General features: G+C 43.1%; 1 protein-coding gene across 1 annotated transcript in view; it reads left to right on the forward strand.

Annotated features, from left to right (window-relative positions):
* LOC126455835 (IQ and ubiquitin-like domain-containing protein) overlaps positions 1-27,996 on the forward strand; it is an 84,851-nt gene that overhangs the window by 42,915 nt on the left and 13,940 nt on the right. The window contains exon 3 of the mRNA XM_050091597.1: positions 27,620-27,802. Coding sequence (XP_049947554.1) covers positions 27,620-27,802 — 183 coding nt within the window. The remainder of the gene's footprint in view (positions 1-27,619; positions 27,803-27,996) is intronic.

Raw genomic sequence — 27,996 nt, forward strand, 5'->3', positions numbered from 1 at the left:
ATATTGAAAGTGTTCTCCACCGGAAGCACGAAAAACATCCAGACGAGAGTCAAACTCATCCCTTATTTTTGTGAGTGTACCCGGAATTATTGTATTCACTGTTGCTGGTATGCGAGTCTTCAATTCATCCAAAGTTGGCAGAAGGGGAGGAGATACACACCTACACAACCACTTGAAATGGCAGCTTACAACTAGCGCTACGATAAAATTTTAGTTTCCATGTGCAAAATCAAAACTCCCTCCAATTTTCCATCATCATTGATTTAGAAACCGGATGAATCGCCGGCCGAAGTGGCCGTGCGGTTAAAGGCGCTGCAGTCTGGAACCGCAGGACCGCTACGGTCGCAGGTTCGAATCCTGCCTCGGGCATGGATGTTTGTGATGTCCTTAGGTTAGTTAGGTTTAACTAGTTCTAAGTTCTAGGGGACTGATGACCTCAGCAGTTGAGTCCCATAGTGCTCAGAGCCATTTTTTGAACCGGATGAATCTTCTTGAGATAGCCTGTGTCTGCGTGGCACATCATCGAATGAAACAAGCGCAAAGGTTTGTCATTTGCTTCGATCCGAGATTTTGTACTTTTACGGAACTAACTAGACTTGCCCGATGTCAATGAATTTGTTTTCTACGTGCCTGGCGAAAGCGTGGGTTGGAGCGGAAGATACTGTCTGCAGGTTGTAAACCACAACTGAGGCGGTTAAAAGCAAAGGGCAGTAAGCGACAAAACCATGATTCTGAGAAAAATAGCTTCGAAGTTTATATCACATTTTAAACGGTATGTTCGTTTGTTACATTGTCTTCAATAACCATTACATGCAGTTGTTATTAATGAATCTGTACATAAAAGATCAATGAATTAAATTCAGGATGTTGTGCTCAGTTACGTTTTTACCAATAACCTTGTTAGCATGTGAATTTTAAAATTTTCCCGGTGATTGAGTGTTCAAACAACTGGGCACCTGCCAGTCATCTTCAGGTGAGCCGTCGCAGACTGTCGACAACGTCCTCAGTTCCGCAATACATAGCGTACTGTAACTATTCTGCGCATGCGTCGAAAACTTGATAGTTGAACCACACTGCCCGCCGGCAGCGCCCTCGCTGGTGGAATAGCGGAACTCAGTCGCCCTCTGCGTTGCTGTTTGCCACGGCCGTCGACGCACTCTGTCGTGTTAGATTTGAGCAAATCGTGGAGGTGATGGGATTCCATGCACTGTCCAGCTGGTAGCCGCTGTCACGGTGTAACAGATTTTCCGCCAGTTGTATTTCTACGGATTCTTTAATAATGGAGTCCCAGAAAGACTTTGCTGTGGACAAAATCATTGTTTTCTCATACTCCATTAAATGTCCAGTAGAAATACAATGTTCAGCAATAGCGGACTTGCTTGGCTGCAAAAGGCGGGTGTAACGTTGATGTTCAGTGCAGCGTTCTTTCACGGTGCGTGTGGTTTGACCTATGTAAGCCATACCACATTGGCACGGTACCTTGTAAATTCCGGCCATTCGTAGTAACAGATTGTCCTTAACTGATTCCACAAAATCTGTTAAACCGTGACAGCGGCTACCAGCTGGACAGTGCATAGAATCCCATCATCTCCACGATTTGCTCAAATCGAACACGACAGAGTGCGTCGACGGCCGTGGCAAACAGCAACGCAGAGTGCGACTGAGTTCCGCTATTCCACCAGCGAGGGCGCTGCCGGCGGGCAGTGTGGTTCAACTATCAAGTTCACCTGTCCATGTTAGGCAAAATCCTTCTGCCTGATACATGTAGCACTATCACCGTCAGAGGGTGGTACGGGACCACAAGTCCCACCGCCACACCTCCAAAGTGAATTGCAGTGACGCAGTCACTGCCCTGTGGAAATTTACCGCCTCACCAACACAGTTAGACCGGAATAGACCGGTGATGCTGTATTGTAACATATCACCCCGGACTACAAGTCCATTAAAAAAAAAAAAAAAAAAAAAAAAAAAAACGTTGTCGACAGTCTGCGACGACTCACCTGAAGATGACTGGCAGGTGCCCAGTTGAAATATCGTGCGAAGTATTGAACGACGACCGGCTGCAAGCCCGAAATTTGTGTGAACAACCTTGTTAGGACTTAAACTATCTGCCTCCAAAGCTTCCCCTTACTTACGTTTGGATCACATTAATATCAGGGTTTGAATGAACCACAACAATGTGATACAATATTCTGTATCATTTTCATTTATTACATTAGTCTATGCACATAACTTTTATTGATTATACATACAATGGAATGGATAAGGGAAATGAATCAACAATGCTACATACAGAAACATAAATTTTTAAGCAAACTCTTAGCATAGACACACACACATACTCCCAAATGTGTTTATTACAGAAAGTGCCTATGTGTTTATTGCAGAAAGTCCCACATAGTATCATCAGAAGTCACTACGCCATTATCAGTTGTGTGTTTGGTCTTCTACTTACTAATTATCTCCTATGTCATTTGGAAAGAGATGTTTTCGATTTGTGCTTAAGATATATGTAGAATGGATGGTAAACAAGAAGAACAAACTGAAATAACTGCTGCTGATTCTGATATTTCTTTGCTGATATGGCAGGTGGTGACAGTACATTCAACCACATTGTCACTGAGCTTGGGCATCCTGGGTTTGATCGTTTTTAAGTTAATGAAGTCAAAATTTTTGTCATAATTGAGGGTAGTTTTGTAAAACATTTCGTAAAGGAGCGGCTGGAAATCATGAACTTGTAAATGGTCTTCAGTGAGGCATGCCTAATGATGTAAATGCAAAACTTAATGATGTTTGTTCATCTTCTCCATTTTTATTAATATAATCCCGTTCTTCTTAATGCTTTTTTTGCAAAAACAGCTTCTAATCCGGCAAATTGTAACGCACCGAAACACCTGATCACAGCACGTTGCAAAACATTTTGAGCAAGAGAGTGTACCTCTTTGGATCCAAAACCAAAACACTTGTTATTCACTTAGGAGAAAAAGAACTTCTTCGCTGAAATCCCAATAAAAACTTTATCGCAGATAACCGGTTTCGTTAAAACTAAGATACAATCTTCAGATCCGTAATAAAATTACAAGAAGTGCTACAAACTGTTATACAAATAATGCTACATTAATCCATAGAAGAACTAAATGACAGCATACCATCATAAAAGTTATTACAAAACATCGTTCCTGTAACAACATGTGATGCTTACCAGGTCACCACAAGACTGACAACAGCCAGCCTGTGAGACGAACTGACCACAATCACAATGTGTGTCGCTGTCGTATATAGATTCTATCAGTAAACGTCAAATATGTAATTAAAACCAATCATGATTCCAAATATACACTCCTGGAAACTGAAATAAGAACACCGTGAATTCATTGTCCCAGGAAGGGGAAACTTTATTGACACATTCCTGGGGTCAGATACTTCACATGATCACACTGACAGAACCACAGGCACATAGACACAGGCAACAGAGCATGCACAATGTCGGCACTAGTACGGTGTATATCCACCTTTCGCAGCAATGCAGGCTGCTATTCTCCCATGGAGACGATCGTAGAGATGCTGGATGTAGTCCTGTGGAACGGCTTGCCATGCCATTTCCACCTGGCGCCTCAGTTGGACCAGCGTTCGTGCTGGACGTGCAGACCGCGTGAGACGACGCTTCATCCAGTCCCAAACATGCTCAATGGGGGACAGATCCGGAGATCTTTCTGGCCAGGGTAGTTTACTTACACCTTCTAGAGCACGTTGGGTGGCACGGGATACATGCGGACGTGCATTGTCCTGTTGGAACAGCAAGTTCCCTTACCGGTCTAGAAATGGTAGAACGATGGGTTCGATGACGGTTTGGATGTACCGTGCACTATTCAGTGTCCCCTCGACGATCACCAGTGGTGTACGGCCAGAGTAGGAGATCGCTCCCCACACCATGATGCCGGGTGTTGGCCCTGTGTGCCTCGGTCGTATGCAGTCCTGATTGTGGCGCTCACCTGCACGGCGCCAAACACGCATACGACCATCATTGGCACCAAGGCAGAAGCGACTCTCATCGCTGAAGACGACACGTCTCCATTCGTCCCTCCATTCACGCCTGTCGCGACACCACTGGAGGCGGGCTGCACGATGTTGGGGCGTGAGCGGAAGACGGCCTAACGGTGTGCGGGACCGTAGCCCAGATTCATGGAGACGGTTGCGAATGGTCCTCGCCGATACCCCAGCAGCAACAGTGTCCCTAATTTGCTGGGAAGTGGCGGTGCGGTCCCCTACGGCACTGCGTAGGATCCTACGGTCTTGGCGTGCATCCGTGCGTCGCTGCGGTCCGGTCCCAGGTCGACGGGCACGTGCACCTTCCGCCGACCACTGGCGACAACATCGATGTACTGTGGAGACCTCACGCCCCACGTGTTGAGCAATTCGGCGGTACGTCCACCCGGCCTCCCGCATGCCCACTACACGCCCTCGCTCAAAGTCCGTCAACTGCACATACGGTTCACGTCCACGCTGTCGCGGCATGCTACCAGTGTTAAAGACTGCGATGGAGCTCCGCATGCCACGGCAAACTGGCTGACACTGACGGCGGCGGTGCACAAATGCTGCGCAGCTAGCGCCATTCGACGGCCAACACCGCGGTTCCTGGTGTGTCCGCTGTGCCGTGCGTGTGATCATTGCTTGTACAGCCCTCTCGCAGTCTCCGGAGCAAGTATGGTGGGTCTGACACACCGGTGTCAATGTGTTCTTTTTTCCATTTCCAGGAGTGTACATAAGTAATCCTGAAATGTTTATAAAATATTTTGGATGATTTCTTCAAGACAGGACATTGCAAAGAAACCCTACACATCATATTTACCATATTTGAGTTATATTATTACAAAACTACAAGTACTTCTGCTTTTATAGTAAGTTTTAAAAAATTATTTTTCTTTTTAGTAACTATGTTTGTCGCTTATTCAACGTTGCAGTCAAAAAAAGGTAACTGGCACAGGATGTTTGTAGTAACCTTTATGAAGGTATATTGTCATTTGGTTCTTCTATGGGTTAATGTAACATTACTTGTTTAACTATTTTTAGCACTTCTTGTAATTTTATTACATGGTAACTTAGTTTTAACGAAACCGGTTATACTCAATAAAGCTTTTTATAGCGATCTCGGCGAAGAAGTTCTTCTTCTCGTAAGTAATCAGTACAGATCGCCTCTTCAAGCTCACTATGAGTAAATTAATTTCTTGTTCAGTAGTTCTTCACACAACTTATAGAAATTAGTTCAAATCACTACATATAGCTACATCCCTTTGCAACCACATAGATCGATTCTTCCACTACCATACGATGCACATGTCTCCAAATATCCGTTTTTGTCAGTTACACCACTCTGCTTGTAACCGCCACAACTGTTTACAACGTACCGCGGTCACGTAGCGGAACTGGAGATGAACAATTTTTTTTTTTTTGGGACACTTGCAATCTGTCAAGCCAGAAAAAACCTCTAATTGACCTCTAAAATAAATCTAGGCTACAGCGCATGTGCGCCGCACGAGATTTTGAATATCTTCTCGCCCTCATATGGCAAAGTCCTAGTCGCTCTTAATCGCTTGAAGTTCACACATTTTCTCACTAAAATGTGCCTCGTTTTAGTACTTACAAATTGTAAAATTGACGTTTCTGTAAGTTTTACTTCATAATTTTGTGAATTTTAACAGCGCAAAATTAAAAATTAAATCATTTTGTTTTTGTGACCTCCTTACTATGAGACTACTATGCTAGTGAGAGCTAAGTTAAATCGAATAGTAAACGTAATTAGCTTTTACATAATTTTTACAAATGTCTTTTTCCTTCATTCCTCTCAGGGAAAATTTTAAATTACTTATGTTCCCACATATTCCCCAATTTCCCTGTATTCATTGAGTTCTTTTATTGTATTGAATTTGCCTATGTGATCCATATAGTTACCATTGTTAAGTGTTTCTTTTAATTGGTACTTATTTTCCAGGTTTAATACCTCTTGAAGTTGTCTCGTCAGGTACTGTTTTTATTTTACTTGGCTCATTTATTTAATGCAACCTATTATATAGGCATAGTTTTTGAGTACAGTGTTAATGTTTTTCCTGTATGCTACCTTTATATTTGTATATTGCTCAACTTTTTACTTTTAAAATGCAGTACCACCACACTCTCAAAGCTGGTATTTACTGTATGATCCCTCGCATTCCTCGATTTTCCTACATTTATTCATTTCTGTTTATCTTATTGATACTGCTTAAGTTCTTCATGTATTCTGTAGTTACAAATGGTAATTCTTTCTTTTAATTGGTTTGTATACCACTCTCCATGTTTTGTACCTCCTGAAGTAGCTTTGTCAAGTATTAATTTTATTTTATTTTATTGATTTTGTGTATTAACATAAACTGTTATGCAGGCATGGTTTTTTTTTAGTTTTGTGTTAAAGTTTTCCTGTTTACTCCCTTTATATTTGTTTATTGTTCAACTTTTTAGTTTTTCATTGCATTACCACCACACTGTCAAAGATATCATTTACTGTGCGTTTGTGCTTCAGTGTAGATGTGTAAGTTCTTTTCCAATGTCGTTTACAAACATTGTAACGTCTTTGGCGACAGTAGTCAGTAAATGTCTGATGATGGCCTCATAAGCCGAAAGCCGGTTAACACAATAAACTAATGCTGCCGAATAAAAGCAAACTAGCTCTTTTCATAATTTACGAAATAATTTTATAAAGCTGACCGACTGAGCTGGTGGCATAAGAGGGCGAGAATACACAAAAATAGCGCAGCGCGCATGCGCTGCAGCTTACAAGGTTTTTTTACGCCAATCTGAGTTTGTTTCTCGACGCGATAGATTATGTGTCCTTCAAGGTGTTAAAAAAAGTGTAGAATACTTTAAGAGGTAGTAGTACTCATCCAAACAAGAAAAATAAGTCCAATAAACATGGGTCCGGATTCGCGCACTTCCCGAGAAAAACACGTGTTTACAGGAAGGGCTGTACGACGCTCGGTTGCGGATATTAGCACAGACGTTGCGTTGGTGCTCCATCAGATCTGTCGGCAGGATTTATAATGTCTTACTCACAGTACTCTGCCTACCATTACGTGGTCGGCAGTCAGTTTTGTGATTCGAGTCGTGTCGTAGGCTGCGTCAGTTTTCGTTGTATTTGTGTACCTTATTATGCAGCACTGTCAACTCTGGGTACGTATCATGGTGTTTTACTTTCTTCCAAACGCGAATTCACTTATGTATTTACTGTTATTACGCTGTTATACGTACAAATGGTGTAGTACATTTGCATTTTCTCTCTACCACCACTTGTTAGCAATGGACAAGAGAAGTGGCTGATGGTTTAGCAGATGGACGTAGCCGGCGGGCCCGTGTCCTTTACGCTGAAAAATATCCACAGCACAAATGCCCTCTGATAAGCTGTTCGTCATACTTTTCTAGCGTCTGAGGGACACAGTTACCCTTGCACCTCGGAAGACTGACAGTGGAAGGCCCCACGCAGACCACCCACCTGACATGGAGGTGCATATGCTACGTGCGGTGAAGAAGCCTCTCGTACCACCGTGCGACGATTAGCAGCATCAGAAGGCGTATCTCACTCTCTAATCTTGGGAGGAGGGGGGGGGGTACTTCATGAACAATTGCTGTTCCCATATCATCCACAGGGCGTTCAGGCCCTAAAGCCACAGGATCATCATGGCAGATGGCGCTTCTGTCAATGGCTGTTGCAGAAGAATGCCGCGAATCCACTGTTCACATCCAAGACTTCGCGTACCGATGAGGCAGGGTTCACAAGAGATGGTGCTGTGGATTTCCATAACCAGCATACAAGTTAGCGTAAATCCCCAAGCAATTCAGGAAAGAGGTCAGCAAGACCAACTCTCCATCAACGTATGGGCAGGCATACTTGGCGATAGATTAGTAGGGCCATACGTCCTGCCACATAAGTTAACTGGGGCGAATTATCTGGACTTTCTCATTAATGGATTGCCCACCTTGCATTGCAGCAACGAATGCAAATGTGGTTCATGCACGATAGCGTGAGGGTGGGGGTATGAGGAGGGAGGGGCACACCTCGGACTGCTTTTTTCCCAGACCTCAGGGGGACACTTTTGGTCATGGGGACACTTGAAGGAATTGGCCTGCGCCGTGCCAATCAATGATGTGTGGACACTACAGGGATGGACATTCAGTGCATGTCAGCAGATACAACAACCAGGTACACTTCAAAGGGTGTGCCATTCCTTATGGCGGAAGGTAGAGGGGTGCATTGTCATGAATGGACGACATGTTGAACATCTCCTTTAAACACGTGTTTATCGCAGAAAGTATGCATTTCCAGACCCATGGTCATTGGACTTAGAAAGTATGCATTCTCGGGGACCCTTGTGTGCTGGACTTATTTTTCTTATGCTGTATATGACGGTAGTATCTGTTCCCGAAAGAACAGCTACCGTTCATGACCACGCAGCTTTGCTAGAAATGAAATGATAATTAAGTGGACACCCTAGCTGCCAACAGACGTTGATATACTTCATTGGGCACATGTTGAAAATGTGTGCCCTGACTGGGACTCGAACTCGGGATCTCCTGCTTACATGGCAGACGCTCTATCCATCTGAGCCACCGAGGGCACAGAGGATAGCGTGCCTGCAGGGACTTATCCCTTGCACGCTCCCCATGAGACCCACATTCCCAACATGTCCACACCACTACATTCATAGTGCGCCTTGTTCGAGCCCCGGTCGGGGCACACATTTTCAACGCGTCCCAAATGAAGTATATCAACACCTGTTAGCACCTAGGGTGTCCATTTAATTATCATCTTATTTTTCTTGTTTCGGTGAGTACTGCCACCTGTCAAAGTATGCGACACTTTTGTTTGAACATCCTGTATATAGAATTGTTCGTCTAGACTTCCCCTAAACCACCATGGTACGTTATAAGTTATCATGTACACCCTGTATTCTGCTAAGAAATCATGCCCCACATGTAATGTGGATGTTCGTCGCTTTGTTGGAACATGGTATGGGACGGCTGGGGAAGGAGCCATATGACTGACCGCTGGCTTGTTGTCAGTGACATCTGCAATTTATAGCAGTCTTCATCTGCGATCATGGCTCCATAGGGTCAATGTGTTATATGTCCAGCATAACGCTTCAGTAGCCATATTGGAATATGAAGGCGAGCCGCCCACGGCTATGATGAGTGTTTCATTAGTCAGTGCCCAGCGATCGGCGACAGATCACATTGTCAGGTACGTTTCGCTTATCTTGGTCTACTAAGCTGGCCAAAGAGTCAGAAACGATGCGTAACACATGCATGAGTTCGGTTTATCAGCACTGCAATGACTGATTATTTGTCTTCTTGGAGGCAGAAGTTTTCTTCAGTGCAATGCATGTACCATTTTCCCCTTGGTCTGCCTTTTGGAATATCACCTCGTCTACTTGGAGTGGATGGGACATGGTAATTTGGAAATTCAACTATAATTAGTTGTCGGAAGCCAAGCTGGCAAACTGTGTACCCACGCTCGAAGAAACTGACGAAACTTAAGAAAACATGGAAGCTTGTTGCAATTTGTCAAACTGAAATAAACACACATCCTAAAATGAAAGTTGAGAGGAACATTAGGATTTTAATGTCCCGTTGTGTTTGAAGTCACTAAAAGCAGAGCAGAAGCTTGCATTGAACAAGTTTGGGGAAGAAAATTGGCTAAGGCCACTTTAGAGGAACACTATCGTCATCATCTTACGTGATCTAGGAAAACAGTGGGGAATCGAAATAAGGTAAATGGACGGAGATCTGACTCGCTCTTCAACTTACATGCCACATTGTCTCACTCAGTGATCTACGTTGAGGCTAAGAGTTCTCTAACTGGATACTATTAGACACAGGAGAATGTTGCAGCCATCACTACGTTTCAGTACGAATGGGTGAAATACGAGGGTCACTCCAAAAGAAATGCACACTATTTTTTAAAAATCCATCTTTTATTCTACATGTTTGAAAGTTTTACAGTGTGTAGATACGTCCTTTAGGAACAATATTTTCATTTCTCCGCATAATTTCCATCCCTCTCAACTGGCTTACGCCATCTTGGAACCAGCGCCTGTATACCCGCACGGTAAAATTCTGTACCAACCTGTTGGAGCCACTGTTTAGCAGCGTGCACAAGGGAGTCATCATCTTGAAACCTTGTTCCATGAAGAGAGTCTTTCAGTTTCCCAAAGAGATGATAGTCACATGGAGCCAAGTCAGGACTGTAGGGCAGGTGTTTCAGTGTTGTCCATCCGAGTTTTGTGATCGCTTCCATGGTTTTTTGACTGACATGTGGCCGTCCATTGTCGTGCAACAGCAAAACATCCTGCTTTTGCCGATGTGGTCGAACACGACTCAGTCAAGCTTGAAGTTTCTTCAGTGTCGTCACATATGCATCAGAATTCATAGAGGTTCCACTTGACATGATGTCCACAAGCAAGAGTCCTTCGGAATCGAAAAAAAAAAAAACCACAGCCATATCTTTTCCAGCAGAAAGTGTGGTTTTGAATTTTTTTTCTTGGGTGAATTTGCATGATGCTACTCCATTGATTGCCTCTTCGTCTCTGGTGAAAAATGATGGAGCCATGTTTCATCACCTGTCCCAATTCTTCCATGAAATTCATCTCTACCATTCTCGTACTGTTCCAAAAGATTCGCTGCATACTGTTTTTCTTGTTTCTTTGTGAGCCACTGTCAACATCCTGAGAACCCACCTGACACAAACCCTTTTGAACGCCAACACTTTCAGTATTCTGCAAACACTTCCTTCCCCTATCCCAACGTAGCGTGACAATCCGGGCACTGTGATGCGTCTATCAGCAGTCACCAACTCGTTAACTCTCTGCACATTGTCTGAAGTATGTGCAGTACGAGGCCTGCCACTGCGAGGACAATCCTCAATATTGCCGTGCCCGCTTTCATCACGTAACCTGCTTTCCCACCGACTAACTGTACTGCGATCGACAGCAGCATCTCCATACACTTTTGTGGATGTCTCCCACAGGCTCGTTTTCACAGCACAAGAATTCTATGACAGCACGTTGCTTCTGACGAACGTCAAGTGTAGCAGCCATCTTGAAGACATGCTGTGACGGCGCCACTGACGGGAACGGGTTGAACTAAGTTTGAAAACAAGTGGGAAGGATGTATCTACACACTGTAAAACTTTCACACATGCAGAATGAAAACTGTATTTTTACAAAAATAGTGTGCATTTCTTTTGGAGTGACCCTCGTAATTCTGAATTTCGATTGGGTCTCAAAAATAAAAGCTGACTGACAAAGGCATTCGCGTAGCGAGAAGTCAGTAAGAGAAAAAGTGCAGATGTTTCTGCTGGCTGACTGGAATAAAATAAAAACTGATTAATTTTATTTCGCCATGTAATCTGTCTGTATCATGAACGGATATCGTTCATATTTTAGGGTCCGTAGATGTTTGGAAAATTATGCGAATTGTAAAAATAGGGATGGTGAAAGGTTTCACCTGCTACTAATGAGATAAGAAATAGGTACCGAGAGAAATTAAATCAACATATGATTGATGAGTACCGCGTGCTGAAGGCTGAAAATAAAACAAAAATTCACAGAAAAAATTAAAAGAAACAGCATTCTCGGAATCAATGAATCAGCTGCGATTTCTCGAGAAAGACAAGGCGATGTTTTCAGCACCTGTTTACTAAATGAGGATGACGAAGAAGTATACTCATAAGCTCCTGCAACTGATGTATATTGACAGTTTGACATCTAGTGCTTTCTTAGACGAGAAGCAGGTTGAAACCTGAAGAAATTACATCACCTTACGCTACTGCGAGTAACTGTGGCATTTTTTAGCAAGTCATTTGAATAAATCTGCAGAGCATCACATATGGACAGAAATGTTAAACGTGAACGGACAGCGGAAGATGGCGCACCTATTCTTAAAAAGTCTAGCTTGGTTTGTGCACTGTATAGAGCATGTGACACACTTTCTCAAAATACTCGCGTAACTCATGATGTTAGGAATTTCAAAAACACGTAGGAGCGAAACATGGATGAGACAAAAGTAATTACTTTTCTTTCTGTTACATGCGGTTAGGTTAGGTTAGGTTAGGTTCATAAATTCCATACTAAAATTTGTAATATACTTGCTCACATAGTTACTAATGTATAAAACAGATAAAAATAGTTTTTGTCGATTGTGTTTCGGCCGGGCGCTGTGACCGAGCGGTTCTAGGCCCTTCAGTGTAGAACCGCGCGACTGCTACGGTCGCAGGTTCGAATCCTGCCTCGGGTATGGATGTGTGTGATGTCCTTCGGTTAGTTAGGTTTAAGTAGCTCTAAGTTCTAGGGGACTGATGACCTCAGATGTTAAGTCCCATAGTGCTCAGAGCCATTTGAACCATTTTTGATTGTGTTTCACAATTTTGATAATTCCTAAGAATGAGATATTGTAACGAATGGAGCTGCCGTATAATTTTCTTTTAAGTGTACGACCAGTTTCGATCAGCGACTATTTTCTAGTACCTGTTGTACAACATTGTCCGTTATCCATAATGTACTGGGTAATGGGCTCTGACTTAAATCTATCGTACAATTAAAAATAAATTATATAGCAGTCTCATGTGTTACAGTGCGTCATTTCTACGGTAAAGGGATTTCTATTTCATTTGTAAAGACATGATTCTCGTTTGTCTCCAGTACCAAGATTACTTTGTACGACGCTGTACAATAAAACACAATGTTACTCACAAAATACGTCATCCATTTCGCTAAGAAATTTCACAGTGAATCTAGAATAGCGTTACTTATTTCCTACAGTGAAAGTTCAAGCAGGATATTCTGTCGGTGTGTCGTTCTTTTATTTAGCACTGTAGAAACGAATTTCTGTACTATCTGTTTTGACTGTTAAAACTATAAGATTCTGCATTTAACGAGGAGTCATTGTAAGCAAACCTTCAGCTATTCTAGTTCCTTGGTTTAGCTTTCAAGAACTTTTCCAGTCAACAACATTAAATCCCCTTACTCAGTCCATAAAAGCTTTGTAGGTATTCCTATCTTGCTATAGTCTACTGTGTTGATATAATGGCTGCCAGAAAAACATACTGAGGTTCACAACAATGTTAAAATAACAGGAGTTTAAAATGAACGGTAGCAAATCTAAACTCTTGATGGCCAGCATATATATAACGAAGATCAACTAGATATGATATAAATCCAGTTAAGAACTTATTTTCTGAAAAAAAGGGGAAAGAAATATTGTGGCTACGACTGATGTCAAGGTGGAGATTCTTAGAACATCGACGGCACTTAGAACCACTGCCAAAAAAGCTAGGTTGAACTAGGCCTACGACCTGTCTTCCCTCTGGCTGGAAAAGAGTTTTTAGCCATGATGAGAAATGGACGACTTGCAGGCCCTGAATAGACTGAGATCTGCAGTTTGCAGATCAAAGGTTACTCTGATCAACATATATTCCGTGAGACTACAGAGAAGACCGGACTGTTCATCATATGCTTCAGTGTCGATTGTATCCAGCCTCCTTCATAGAAGATGAATTTGATCAAGGAACAGAAAATGCACTTTTTCCAATGGCCAAGTTTTGGGCAAAACTAATACAGTCATGACTATGTATAATATGGATGTTTCTTATACGAGAATAAATAAAAAATATAGTCACTTTGTAGTTCTTTCTGTGGAGATACTTGCGATCTTATACTGCTCAGTCTCACAATGACACTTCCTCCTCGTCTCTTCACACGCCAGCAGCTGAGCGGTCAAGTGCCATGCGAGGAGCTCTATCCGATTCCCCTTATGGCTGTTCACGTCAACATCGCGTGGCCTCTAAACATGATAATGGAGTTTAGTTAATGGTGTACTTTTGGTTGTTCAGCTGCGTTCCTGTTTCCATTTTGTGCTCAATATTTCGGCGACCGAACCAGGTGCCGTGAATCGAGGTGTTATGTGTATTCGCCGGCCTGAGTCGCCGAGCGGTTCTAGGCGCTACAGTCTGGAACCGCGCGACCACTACGGTCGCAGTTTCGAATCCTGCCTCGGGCATGGATGTGTGTGATGTCCTTAGGTTAGTTAGGTTTAAGTAGTTCTAGGTTCCAGGGGACTGATGACCACAGCAGTTCAGTCCCATAGTGCTCAGAGCCATTTGAACCATTTTTGTTATGTGTATTCGCTGCCTGGAGTCCAACCACGCAGTAAACTATTGTTTTTTTCCGTGTGTTATCGAAGTTCAATCGCCTTCTGACGACCTTCACATCTTGTTTACCTATAAGTTGAGGCTTCGGTAGCGTTTTATTTGTTACACTTCGGTGGGGACATGAAGGAGCAAGAGAAGGGTTTGGAAGCCTACCTCTGACACTGTTGTTCTAAAAGATTCGTTTTGCACCACCTGAGTTAACGTCTTTGGAACTCCGTATCTATGACAGGGGCGTGGATCTGTTGTGCCCGTTTGTTCTAGTTGCCTGACAGCTCTATGTAGGGAAAGCCAGGGTGATATGGTGAACACAAAATTTGAGCCTCGTAGAAGACAAGAAATTGTTTATTTAAACAAAATAAAAACACTCTCCTTTCACAAAATACATAAGTAACACATTAACAGTACCACATCCTCTTTAAGGCACTACAAAAGTTAAAAAAAAACAATACTTATTTTTATCAATTTCACCATTTCACCCATGTATATGGGTGAAATGGCGAATGCCCTTTGGGTGAAATGGTGAACTTATTTTCCCCTGCATTTTGCCACATACGTCACACACAGATTCATATTTTGAACAGTCTTCATGCAGCCAACGTTGGTAGCTGATACATTTGATCCAATCCACATCCTCTTAAGTGCAACTGTACAGGTCACCACACTCTACACAACAACACTCTTCATCATCCGCGTCGTCATCATCGTCTTGCAGTTGGATATCCAGCGACGAGTCGGATTCGGTGTCAGGGGCAGACGCTTTTCGTTTCTTAGGCTGCTTCTTTTCGATACTTCCCTTGGTAGTCTCTATGGTTACGATTTTTCCTTTGGTTACGGTTTTTCCTTTGGCTACGGTTTCTCCTTTGGTCCTCTTTTTAGCATTTGCTCTCCTCTCCACTGACTCATTTTGTCGTTTCTTGTTTCGCAGGTTATCGATGTTTTCTGGAGAAGTCAAAACCTCAGCTAAAGCTCTGGACTTCTTCCTTGCAGATGCAACTTTATCTGGGATAGGTATCGGCGAAATACGGTCAAAGAGTTTGCCAGGGGTTATTTGAGATTCTTCTGTTGCCACTATCGAGGTCATATCTGTTGCTTCTGATGAAAACTGCATGTTTTCCTGTGGATTTTCCGCCCGTTGCGAACAGCCCGGTTGTGGTGAAGCTTGTATGTGTTGAAGTCCCTGATCGTTATCTACATCTGCAGTTGCTTCTTCCGAGGGATTAGGCATCTCCTGCCAGTGTGAACAACTTGGTCGAGCTGAAGTAGGTCTGTTTTCATGTCGTTCGATGTCTTCCTGATGTTGATCTGCAGCTGATGTTAAAAACGCGTATTCGGGGATGACATCAGGATTAAACGGGATGATTTCTGTGCTTCCGAACCACGATATTGCATTCTCACTCGTAACTGCTTGTACCCATGCATTTGTAAGCAGTCCTCCGAACACTAGTCTGGAAATTTTTCTATTTGGATTCATTTTAATGTACGAATTACAAGCACTGAAATAATAGGATTTCAGAGCTTTAAAAAATCCTCTGTCTAGCGGCTGCAGATAGTGTGTGGTGTGGCTGGGTAGACAGAACAAAATTATGTTTTTTTTCTTCTGCAAACTCTAATGTATCCACGCTGCTGCAATGAGAGCTGTGTCCGTCCAAAATAAGCACAATGCTCCCTCAGGCTTCCTCGGTGCAAAATGGTTCCTTAGCCACAGAAGAAAAATATCAGTTGTTACGTACGCCGACTTTTGTCACAATAAAATCGTGGAACCCGGCGGCATACCGTCCTTGTACGCGGCCTTTTCATTTTTTCCCTTCAAAACACAAGATGGGGGTAAAAACATGCCCTATTCATTACAGCAAGCTATTGCAGATATGATTTGGTTTCACCCATTTCACCGGATGTTATCGCTGGAGTGCTCTTAGACTCCTTTGCTGCCAACACGTAACCTGGTCTATTATTCAGCTGAAGTGCGGACTCATCTACGTTGAATATATTTCCCGGCTTATCATGGAGGTTATGCTCTACGAAGATGTTCTGCAGCAATGAAAAATAGTCTGAAACGTTTTTCGTACTAGACCCCTTGACCGTGCTTGTGAAACTCCTCCCGATTTGCGGAATCGAGAGTTCCGGATTTCTTTTTAAGAATAAATGTAGCCAGTCCATTCCAGCAATTTACTTTTCTCAGTTAAATTTGTGATGTTGGTTATATTTCTCAGCTAGTTTATATGCCATGGTACGTACTTCTGTCCTTGTAGGTGCAAATCTGAAGTTTTGTAATTTTATAATATGTTTTACCAACCTTTTCTCACATTCTTGTGTTAGTACAGGCGGTCCACCCAAAGGTTTTTTTGTAAAGCACCCGTTTGCTAATCGTCTCTTCAGCGTTGACCATGGAACGTGAAACTCCTTTGAGGCTTTATTCAGGTTCATTCCATATTGCACCTCTTTTACGGCATCGTTGAGTTGCTGCTCTGTCCAATCAGCACGGCTGGGTCCTTTTTGTCTTTTGTAAAACGTAGGCATCTTTGCCTGGAACAATGGCGGTAGTTAGAACATTTACTTTTTTAATCACTGACAAACCAAACTGTACTCGCAAAAAATATAAAAAAGACTGATTTTTAAATTAACGATTGTATTGAGACGTCGGATAAAACAGAATATAACTCTCGGATGGGATAGGAAACGCTAACATTTCATGACTTGTCAAAAACCCTGGTTGGGATGTAGCTAAATAAAAGCTTTACACACAAGAAAAGTCCTTCACCGTATCACCCCTGCCCGAATTGACCATTTCTCCCATTTGCTATGTGTGAAACGGTGAATAGCACAGCAAGAAGTTCAAAACACTAGACGCAACGATTTCTAGGTTATGAGAAGGTAGAATATATCAAAAAATACCCCGTGGACTACGCTACCTGAAGTAACATCTACAAATGCATGCAGCATATAAAAATTATTTACCATCGAAAACAGTTTTGTACAAAGTACCTACGGTTTTTAAAACTGAGCTGAACATGTGCACACTGCACAGATGACCATACACTGTTGGCATGCAGACATACAGAAACAACTGCTTAACCAGTAAAGAATTAAACCAATTCACCATTTCACCCGATTCACCATATCGCCCTGACTTACCCTACATGGTCTATCCTGGCTATGTGGAGTTGTTGACCATTTCCGTATTGTTATGTCCAGCATGTCCATGCGAGAGTCGTGGTGTTAGTCTGCTGTTTTCGAATACCAGTTTCCTTTTAGAATCCATGGTAAGCATTTCATGGACTCTAGTTTCACTGGTTAGGCTCTTAACGAAACTGTCATATAGTATTTTCGATAACACCGCACGCTTATATAGTCGAACTTTGTTGTCACCCTTAATTCGTCGCTCAGGAAGATGAGTATGAACTTCCTTGCTATTGACATGATCTAGTTCTAAGCTCCTCAACAGCTTTGTGGAAGGAAGGACAAATGTTGTTCCAAACCCGATACCGGAAAGTTGGACTCTATGGTATGTTCATGTTTGCTGTTGCAACGTGTCTCGTAACATTGGTTGTTTTTAGCTGTAGAAGACAGCTGTTTTCTTCTTTGCGCTTAACTTTACCTTGTGTTTCCAACACTATTCGCTTGTGAAATCGATTGTCGTTGGAGTCGGCGGGTGCTGGTCGTGTGGGTTCTACCATTGGAGAAGAACGCCTTACCGTCCGCGGCCTGGGCGCTCTGCCCCTGGTGCGCTCTGAGTGTGTCGTTGACACAAATTGCAAACGGAGAGGAGACAGCGCTGATGCTTGTGGTAGCCCAGGGGGTAAAAGTTTTAACGTCTGGCCGTTGTCCTTCGATATGGACTACGAAACGTCTGTTGTGAAGAAAGCTGGCGATTAGACGGCTGTAGCTGTCTCGTCTACTAGCGAACTCCTATAATTGCCTAAGTAGCTTCTCCTTCCAGACTTTGTCGAACGCACACTCACTGACCAGGAAGACGGCGGCAGCTAACTTAGCTAATTGAAAATTCTAGGTTATTTGTTCAGTCAGTCAGGTATAGCAGGTGTAGTTCTGCGAAGACCTTTCGTTGGAATCCGAAATTTTAAGGGTGTATTGTTTGACCTGTGGTGAGATGCTCTTCATTACTCTTCTTGACAATACTTTCGAATACTTTGCTAAGCCCGCTTATGAGACTTATTGGGTGGCAGTTAGCTGTGGTGTCCATCGTCTTCTTTTGAACTTAAATCACTAATGTGTATCTATCTTGTATACACATTCATTTGTGGGATGAGAAATTCCGCTTTATGCAAGACATCTTTTTTTCAGTTTTGTTTCACCCTTACATAATGTAACACTCCTGATATATTTAACTGACTTATCCCGCTCGATCGGGATCTGATAGCAGCCCAAAATAGATACTAATTAATGTGACCGTGTACCTAATGGGGCTGGCAATCGGATTGGACTGCTACAGATTCGTTACATTCCAATTTGTTTTTCTCGAATGCTGCAATAATGAATGTCTGGTGCCAAGAAGAACAGCAACACAGCTTCATTAATCAACAACCTATATTTATCACCAAAAACACAACGTAAGGAGACAGCCACTGCCTTCGTCGTACAGAATTAATAACGGCTAATCACAGCACAGGCCCTTTCGTTATTCATTATCGTCACACGCAATTTCAATCATTGTAATCCACCATTACAATCCAACACTGCAATCCAAATGATGCCGGCGCGGTAGACGCGTAATTACAACATCGGCACAAAAATATCACTGAGTCACACTAGTAATTATACTTTTTCACTTTCCCGAATATTCCTAACACAAAGTGGCTAAACCACGGCGATGGCCACTCCCTTTGTCGGTACGGTGTTGCATTCCAGCAACAGACCTCCACCCGGCTCGGCCCGCAGCGCGTACCACACACTACTAACTCAACACTCGCTCTCGCTCTCGCAACCCGACACACACTATCGATTGTCTGTCCTGTCGACCTGTGCTGTCGCAAAACTTATAGTAAGGGCCTACGGACCCCTTACAATAACAAGAAGAATTGCACCACAAGATGATTACTTTCATTCATATTTTTCCGTTTGTATGATTAGTTGATACAGTTGACACAACTGTGTACAAATGATATAATTGTATATAGTTTGGTGGAAATGTTTCTGTTTATATGGTTCGCTGAAATGTAAGTAGGTCTACTACAGATTTAACTTACGAACTGTCATACTCTTGTTTATGTCGCCACTAGCCAGAAGTCTAAGTTTTATGTCTGTGGTATCCCAAAGTCTAAGTTTCACGTCATTTGTAGCCAGAGATATAAGTTTTGTTACATTTATTGACCTGTAATGTAGCTTTGTAGATTCATTTTTTACATAATTCCCTAATGTGTTTGGCTTCTATAACTGCAATAAGCTTTTTGTCTTATAAGTGCCATGGTTGATCTTACTGTTACTACTCCTTTCAAGACACTATCCATTCCGTTCAACTGCTCTTCCAAGTCCTTTGCTGTCTCTGACAGAATTACAATGTCATCGGCGAACCTCAAAGTTTTTATTTCTTCTCCATGGATTTTAATACCTACTCCGAATTTTTATTTCGTTTCCTTCACTGCTTGCTCAATATACAGATTGAATAGCATCGTGCAGAGGCTACAACCCTGTCTCACTCCCTTCCCAATCACTGCTTCCCTTTCATACCCCTTGACTCTTATAACTGCCATCTGGTTTCTGGACAAATTGTAAATAGTCTTTCACTCCCTGTATTTTACCCCTGCCACCTTCAGAATGTGAAAGAGAGTATTCCAGTCAACATTGTCAAAAGCTTTCTCTGAGTCTACAAATGCTAGAAACGTAGGTTTGTCTTTCCTTAATCTAGTTTCTAAGATAAGTCGTAGGGTCAGTATTGCCTCACGTGTTCCAGTATTTCTACGAAATCCAAACTGATCTTCCCCAAGGTCGGCTTCTACTAGTTTTTCCATTCGTCTGTAAAGAATTCGCGTTAGTAGTTTGCAGCCGTGACTTATTAAACTGATAGTTCCGTATTTTTCACATCTGTCAACACCTGCCTTTTTGGGGATTGGAATTATTATATTCTTCTTGAAGTCTGAGGCTATTTCGCCTAGCTCAATCATCTTGCTCACCAGATGGTAGAGTTTTGTCAGAACTGGCTCTCCCAAGGCCGTCAGTAGTTCTAATGGAATGTCCACTTCCGGGAACTTGTTTCGACTCAGGTCTTTTAGTGATTTGTCAAACTCTTCACGCAGTATCGTATCTCCCATTTTATCTTCATCTACATCCTCTTCCATTTCCATAATATTGTCCTCAAGTACATCACCCTTGTATAGACCCTCTATACACTACTTCCACCTTTCTGCTTTCCCATCTTTGCTTAGAACTGGCTTTCCATCTGAGCTCTTGATAGTCTATTCATACAAGTCGTTCTCTTTTCTCCAAAGGTCTCTTTAATTTTCCTGTAGGCAGTATCTATCTAACCCCTAGTGAGATAAGCCTCTGCATCCTTACATTTGTCCTCTAGCCATCCCTGCTTAGTCATTTTGCACTTCCTGTCGAGCTCATTTTTGAGACGTTTGTATTCCTTTTTGCCTGCTTCATTTACTGCATTTTTATATTTTCTCCTTTCATCAATTAAATTAAATATATCTTCTGTTACCCAAGGACTTCACTAGTCCTCGTCTTTTTACCTACTTGATCCTCTGCTATCTATAAAGTATAAAACGCAATTCACGAGCTAGTTCTTTTAGGACAATTCTTTTCTAAACAAACCTCTTCAATTAAATTACGTCTTTAACCACCAGTACTACATTTCCATCTTTTTGTTACAACAAATTTTACCAATACCAACGTGTTTTCGAGAGATCGTCAATGTGTTGGTGTTTTGAAACAGCATTTATTCATTGGACATAAGATAAATGAGCTACTGCTTTTAGTCGTCTACTAGAAGGGCTACCCATTCTTTCTACTTACAAACCAACTCCTTAAATTAGTTTTCAGAGTGTCTAAAAATTAACTTATTTAGTTGAGACATCTTAATGAAAACTGTCGTATATGCATACACTATATGATCAAAAGTATCCGGACACCAGGGTGAAAATGACTTACAAGTTTGTGGCGCCCTCCATCAGTAATGCTGGAATTAAATATGGTGTTGATGACATCTTCCACTCTCGCAGGCATACGTTCAGTCAGGTGCTGGAAGGTTTCTTGGGGAATACCAGCCCATTATTCACGGAGTGCTGCACCGAGGAGAGATTTCGGTGTCAGTCGATGAGGCCTTGTACGAATTCGGCACTCCAAAACATCCCAAAGGGGTTCTATAGGATTCAGGTCAGGACTCTGTGCAGGCCAGTCCATTACAGGGATGTTACTGTCGTGTTACCACTCCGCCACTGGCTGTACATTATGAACAGGTGCTCGATGGTGTTGAAAGATGCAAGCGCCATCCCCGAATTGCTCTTCAACAGTGGGAAGCAAGAAGGTGCTTAAAACATCAATGTAGGTCTGTGCTGTGATAGTGCCACGCAAAACAACAAGGGGTGCAAGCCCCCTCCATGAAAAACACGACCACACCATAACACCATCGCCTCCGATTTTTACTGTTGGCACTGCACACGCTGGCAGATGACATTCACTGGGTATTCGCCATACCCACACCCTGCTATCGGTTCGCCACATTGTGTACCGTGATTCGTTACTCCACACAACGTTTTACCACTGTTCAATCGTCCAATGTTTACGCTCCTTTCACCAAGCGCGAGGCGTCGTTTGTCATTTACAGGCGTGATGTGTGGCTTATGAGCAGCCACTCGACCATGAAATCCAAGTTTTCTCACCTCCGCCTAACTGACATAGTACTTGCGGTGGATCCTGATGCAGTTTGGAATTCCTGTGTAATGGTCTGGATAGATGTCTGCCTATTACACATTACGACCCTCTTCAACTGTCGGCGATCTCTGTCAGTCAACAGACGAGGTCGGCCTGTACGCTTTTGTCCTGTACGTGTCCCTTCACGTTTCCATTCCACTATCACATCGGAAACAGTGGACCTAGGGATGTTTAGGAGAGTGGAAATCTGGCGTACAGACGTATGACACAAGTGACACCCAATCACCTGACTACGTTCGAAGTCCGTGAGTTCCGCGAATTCCCCATTCTGCTCTCTCACGTTGTCTAATGACTACTGAGCTCGCTGATATGGAATACCTGGCAGTAGGTGACAGCACAATGCACCTAAGATGATAATCTATGTTTTTTGGGGGGGGGGGGGGGTGTCCGAATACTTTTGATCACACAGTGTATATGCGTTACTGGATTCAGTGCTGGCTGGCTTCAGCCTTTTTATTTTATGTAATTCTTTTTACATGTAAATCAGTAAGTCGTTTCACTTTCGGGGTTGATGAAGGCGTTTTAGGATTCTTATTTACTTTTTCAATAACTTTCAGAGTTAATTGTTGCCAATACTTCAATCTCTCCCCTATTCACAGCCCAGTCCACAAGAATGCAGAACTTTACAAATTTAAAAGCACTGTAGCTTCGAGGTCACCGTATCCTGCATTAACGACAAAGTGTAACTTTGAGTTCTCTCTACTTGAAGTGAGCGTTATTGCTTTGAACGTCGCCCTTCGCTTCACGTGTTGTGAACCGAACGATTACGAAAGCCGATAGCCAGGTCGTTTCGTCTTCCATAGAGCGTACGGCTTCAAAACGACGTCAGGCTTGTGTGGAGTCTTATGAACTGAAGGTTGCGCTCTGGCAACATTTCCCAGTTCGGATGGATGTGATGGCCGAGGGATCGGCATAGAGACCCCAAGTTCCGTTCAAATTGAAACATCCATCCGTGTTTATTAGAGTTTCCGACATCCTAATTTTTAAAAAAAATGGTTGAAATGGCTCTGAGCACCATGGGACTTAACATCTGAGGTCATCAGTCCCCTAGAACTTAGAACTACTTATACCTAACAAACCTAAGGACATCACACACATCCATGCCCGAGGCAGGATTCGAACCTGCAACCGTAGCGGTCGCGCGGTTCCAGACTGTAGCGCCTAGAACCGCTCGGCCACTTCGGCCGGCATCCTCCTTTCGATAGACTTCTTAGTTACACTGTCGCAGAAACATGGCATTTGCATCACGTTACTGATTTCGTAATATTTCATTTCGTGGTTATGTGCGAGGTCGTCCCCGGCGGTCTACGGCGACAACTGATTTATTTGGTTGTTTCAGTCGGATGTGCCGCTGATGTTTTGTATCTCTCTCCTACTGTTTTCATTTCTTTATAATCCATCTGGAAACAATTTCCACGGAATTTTTTAGTCGGAGCATACATAATGTAAATTACATTACTACATATAACATAACGTCTACTCATCTAATTTAGTTAAAATGTAATTTATCACCCTTAGATAAATATCCAACAACAAACGAAAATTTCCTTAACGTAAGCTATACGAGATAAAACATGAATAACAACACTTTGATGTCCACACGAAATTTACACATTCATCTTCATATTTTCACAATTTTACACTCTCATAAGTTCACTTCTACGGTGTACACCATATACTCACTATCTGTACTATCTTACCCTGTGGTATCCTCACTTTGCAGTACCATGTCTTTCCAAGGCACCCAGAATAATAAAAAGAACGAGCAGGAGCAGGATTATTCTTATACAACGAGAGGATACACATATTAAAATATATTTGTTTTTATATATGAATTTATACATACAAATAGTCATGTGCCCTAGTTTATATCCTTCTTGGTTTGAAGCAGATCCTCTCTATTGTTTAACTTCTAGGTGTTCCTTTAGCCTACAAATAGTCTGCCCCATATAAGATATGCCACATTCGCATGGAATGCCGTACATACTAGGCTTTTGGAGACCTCGAGTGTCTTTAACAATACACATAAAAGTTTTCATGTATGTTGACTGGAGCGAAGTACGCTGGGTATAGTGTTTCTGTAGGAGTCTACCGCTTTTACCAGATGTTGAGTCAGCATAAGGTTCTTTGCCTGTCTCAGTCAACTCTTTTCTCAGTCGTTTTTGATTTTGACTGCGAAGATCGCTCGATTTGCCGATCTCAGTACCCATTCCTCTGGAACGCTATTGATAGGTGTTGTAATTCTCCGGTTATGATCTCCTTGTCTGAAAGTGTTTGATCTCAGTGGAACTGTCTTTAGCATCGAATTTCTTTGTGACGGATGCCTCGAGGCGTGGGGTTAGAGCTCATCGCGAGCTCAGGGATTTCCCTAGTCTTCTCTTAACCAACAACTCTAGGAAATGTAGTTGATCATTTTTTGAAATGCCATTGCGAATTTAAATTAGGATGGATAGAATATAACTGTTCCAGGAACTCTTCAAGTTTTTTCGTTCCATGTGAGCACATCACAAACTTTTTAGTAGTTACATATATGTTAGATATGACAGTCGTTGTACATAAAGTACCCTCCATAAGTTTGGAAACACCAAGGGACTGTGGACAATGGGAAGAAAATACATTATAAAACTGCATTTAATTGTTTTCTAAATGTTTTGAAGCTCAAACAATTCATAGGTAAATGCAACTATTAAATTTTAGATTCCCCAAAATAGCCACGCTTACACTGCCTTACATACACTCGATATGCGTTGGGTCAATTTTGCCAGCGTTTCAGTTAGAATTAGTCTCCATTCTTGCTGCAGGACTTCCCACTAGTGTACCTCACTTATTAGTCCCCGTTTTCGGATCCTCCTGTCCAGCTTACCCAATAGTACGGGCGAGAGAGGCCGTTCCTTGTTTTTCAGAATTTTCTGAACCTCTAGAGATTTCACATAGTTCTGACGCAAGCGGAATGTATTTTTCGGGTCTTTGTCTTGCTGCTGGCGTAACTCTTTGCCAGCCAGACGCAAACCGCATATCTTGACATGTCGCTGGATAACGGCATGATAATTCTTTTGGTTCATTTTTTCATGTACTTTCAGCAAATGTCCAACTTTTTTCCCTCCGAAAGATCCACATACAATCACAGAACACCCTCCATGCTTCACAGTTCCAATTACACACTAAGGGCCGGCCGTTGTGGCCGTGCGGTTCTAGGCGCTTCAGTCCGGAACCGCGGTGCTGCTACGGTCGCAGGTTCGAATCCTGCCTCGGGCATGGGTGTGTGATGTCCTTAGGTTAGGTAGGTTTAAGTAGTTCTAAGTCTAGGGCACTGATGACCTCAGATGTTAAGTCCCATAGTGCTCAGAGCCATTTTTCAACACACTGAGGATACAAGCGTTCATGAGGTAAACGGCGTGCGAATTGACTGCGTTTACTTCCAAATATTTCGAATTTGGATTCATGAGAGAATAAGGCTCTGCCCCAGTCTCCTGCTATCCAATGTTGGTGTGTTGTAGCCTATTTAAATCTTTTCTTCCTCTTAACAGGCTGCAACAACGGTACCGATGATCTCAGCAGTTTGATCCCTTAGGAATTCACGCGCCCCAACAATGGCGCCCTTGCTGCTACATAAACCTGGAGATTGTTATCGGCCAGGAGGCGTCTCACTGTTGTCTCACTCACTGATGTATCCTTAGTTGCGTTTTGTTCTGCAGTCAATTCACGGACAATTTCGAATCTTTACCGTTTCTAGTCACTATCAAATACTTTTCCTGGTTTACAGAATGAGATTTTCACTCTGCAGCGGAGTGTGCGCTGATATGAAACTTCCTGGCAGATTAAAACTGTGTGCCTGACCGAGACTCGAACTCGGGACCTTTGCCTTTCGCGGGCAAGTGCTCTACCAACTGAGCTACCGAAGCACGACTCACGCCCGGTACTCATAGCTGTACTTCTGCCAGTACCTCGTCCCCTACCTTCCAAACTTTACAGAAGCTCTCCTGCGAACCTCGCAGAACTAGCACTCCTGAAAGAAAGGATATTGCGGAGAAATGGCTTAGCCACAGCCTGGGGGATGTTTCCAGAATGAGATTTTCACTCTGCAGCGGAGTGTGCGCTGAAATGAAACTTCCTGACAGATTAAAACTGTGTGCCCGACCGAGACTCGAACACGGGACCTTTGCCTTTCGCGGGCAAGTGCTCTACCATCTGAGCTACCGAAGCACGACTCACGCCCGGTACTCACAGCTTTACTTCTGCCAGTACCTCGTCTCCTATACATGGAGAACTAGCACTCCTGAAAGAAAGGATATTGCGGAGACATGGCTTAGCCACAGCCTGGGGGATGTTTCCAGAATGAGATTTTCACTCTGCAGCGGAGTGTGCGCTGATATGAAACTTCCTGGCAGATTAAAACTGTGTGCCCGAGTTCGAGTCTCGGTCGGGCACACAGTTTTAATCTGTCAGGAAGTTTCATATCAGCGCACACTCCGCTGCAGAGTGAAAATCTCATTCTGGAAACATCCCCCAGGCTGTGGCTAAGCCATGTCTCCGCAATATCCTTTCTTTCAGGAGTGCTAGTTCTGCAAGGTTCGCAGGAGAGCTTCTGTAAAGTTTGGGAGGTAGGAGACGAGGTACTGGCAGAAGTAAAGCTGTGAGTACCGGGCGTGAGTCGTGCTTCGGTAGCTCAGTTGGTAGAGCACTTGCCCGCGAAGGGCAAAGGTCCCGAGTTCGAGTCTCGGTCGGGCACACAGTTTTAATGTGCCAGGAAGTTTCACTTTTCCTGGTGTTTTGCTATTTTCCTGGCTGCTGCTGAGCGAGGATGAATATCGTAGGAGCCTGTACCCCGATGTCGCTTTATGGCCTTGACGACTCTACTGACGGAAATCTTCCGTTTCTTTGATATTTGTCGAACTGTGTTGCCTTACTGGTGCGTAATTATTATCTTTACTCATGAAACATTATGAATCTGGCATTTTGGGGCCATTTTCTATTACTTGCGCTGCATGTGTACTATCTTCGCCGGCCGCTGTAGCCGAGCTGTTCTAGGCGCTTCAGTCCGGAACCGCGCTGCTGCTACGGTTGCAGGTTCGAATCCTGCCTCGGGCATGGATGTGTGTGAGATGTCCTTAGGTTAGCTAATTTTAAGTAGTTCTAAGTCTAGGGGACTGATTACAAACGGATTTACAACCGAACAGAATTGTAAACAACGTACCTCTACACAGTCGTGCGCTACTGGCGCCACCCAGCGTTTTTAGTAGAACTGCTTGGACAGGTAAATCAGTTTATATAAAGCTGAGCAATATCAATATGTATGTATATGTACAATATTTATCTGTACAGTACTGTAAGTATCATTGTTAATCGTTCTTTGAGCATGTTATTCTTTATTACAGTCAATAACTCACACATACCACTCCCATGTTGCTCTTCTGTATGGGCAGCATGTGTTTCCAAACATATGGAGGGTAATGTATTTAAACTGATAAAAATATTGAGAGGGCTGGTGTTGTTGTGTGGCAGGAGGACGACTTCCACTACCTGGTGACGAACATCTGGCACGCGCGGTCCATCCTCAGTGAGAACAAGATCGTGCGCGACCTGCGGATGTCTCGCTGGGACGTGGGCAAAGACTGGGCGCCCTGGAACTGTGTCCTGCTCACAGACGCGGAAGCCCGTGCCCACGTGCGCGTCACAAGCCACAAGGTTTGTCCTCACCCTGCATCCGCACCTGTACAAGCTACGGCACGGCGGTTATTAAGAAGTTCATTTCATGCGAGATGTAGAGAAGATTCTAAGAAGGGCTCCGCTTGTCGTCACTGATTTGTTTAATCAGCGCGAGAGATTTACAGAAATGCTCAACGAATTCCAGTGTGAGACTCTACAAGAAATGCATTGTG

The sequence above is a fragment of the Schistocerca serialis genome, chromosome 2, assembly GCF_023864345.2.
Source record: "Schistocerca serialis cubense isolate TAMUIC-IGC-003099 chromosome 2, iqSchSeri2.2, whole genome shotgun sequence".
NCBI lineage: Eukaryota > Metazoa > Arthropoda > Insecta > Orthoptera > Acrididae > Schistocerca > Schistocerca serialis.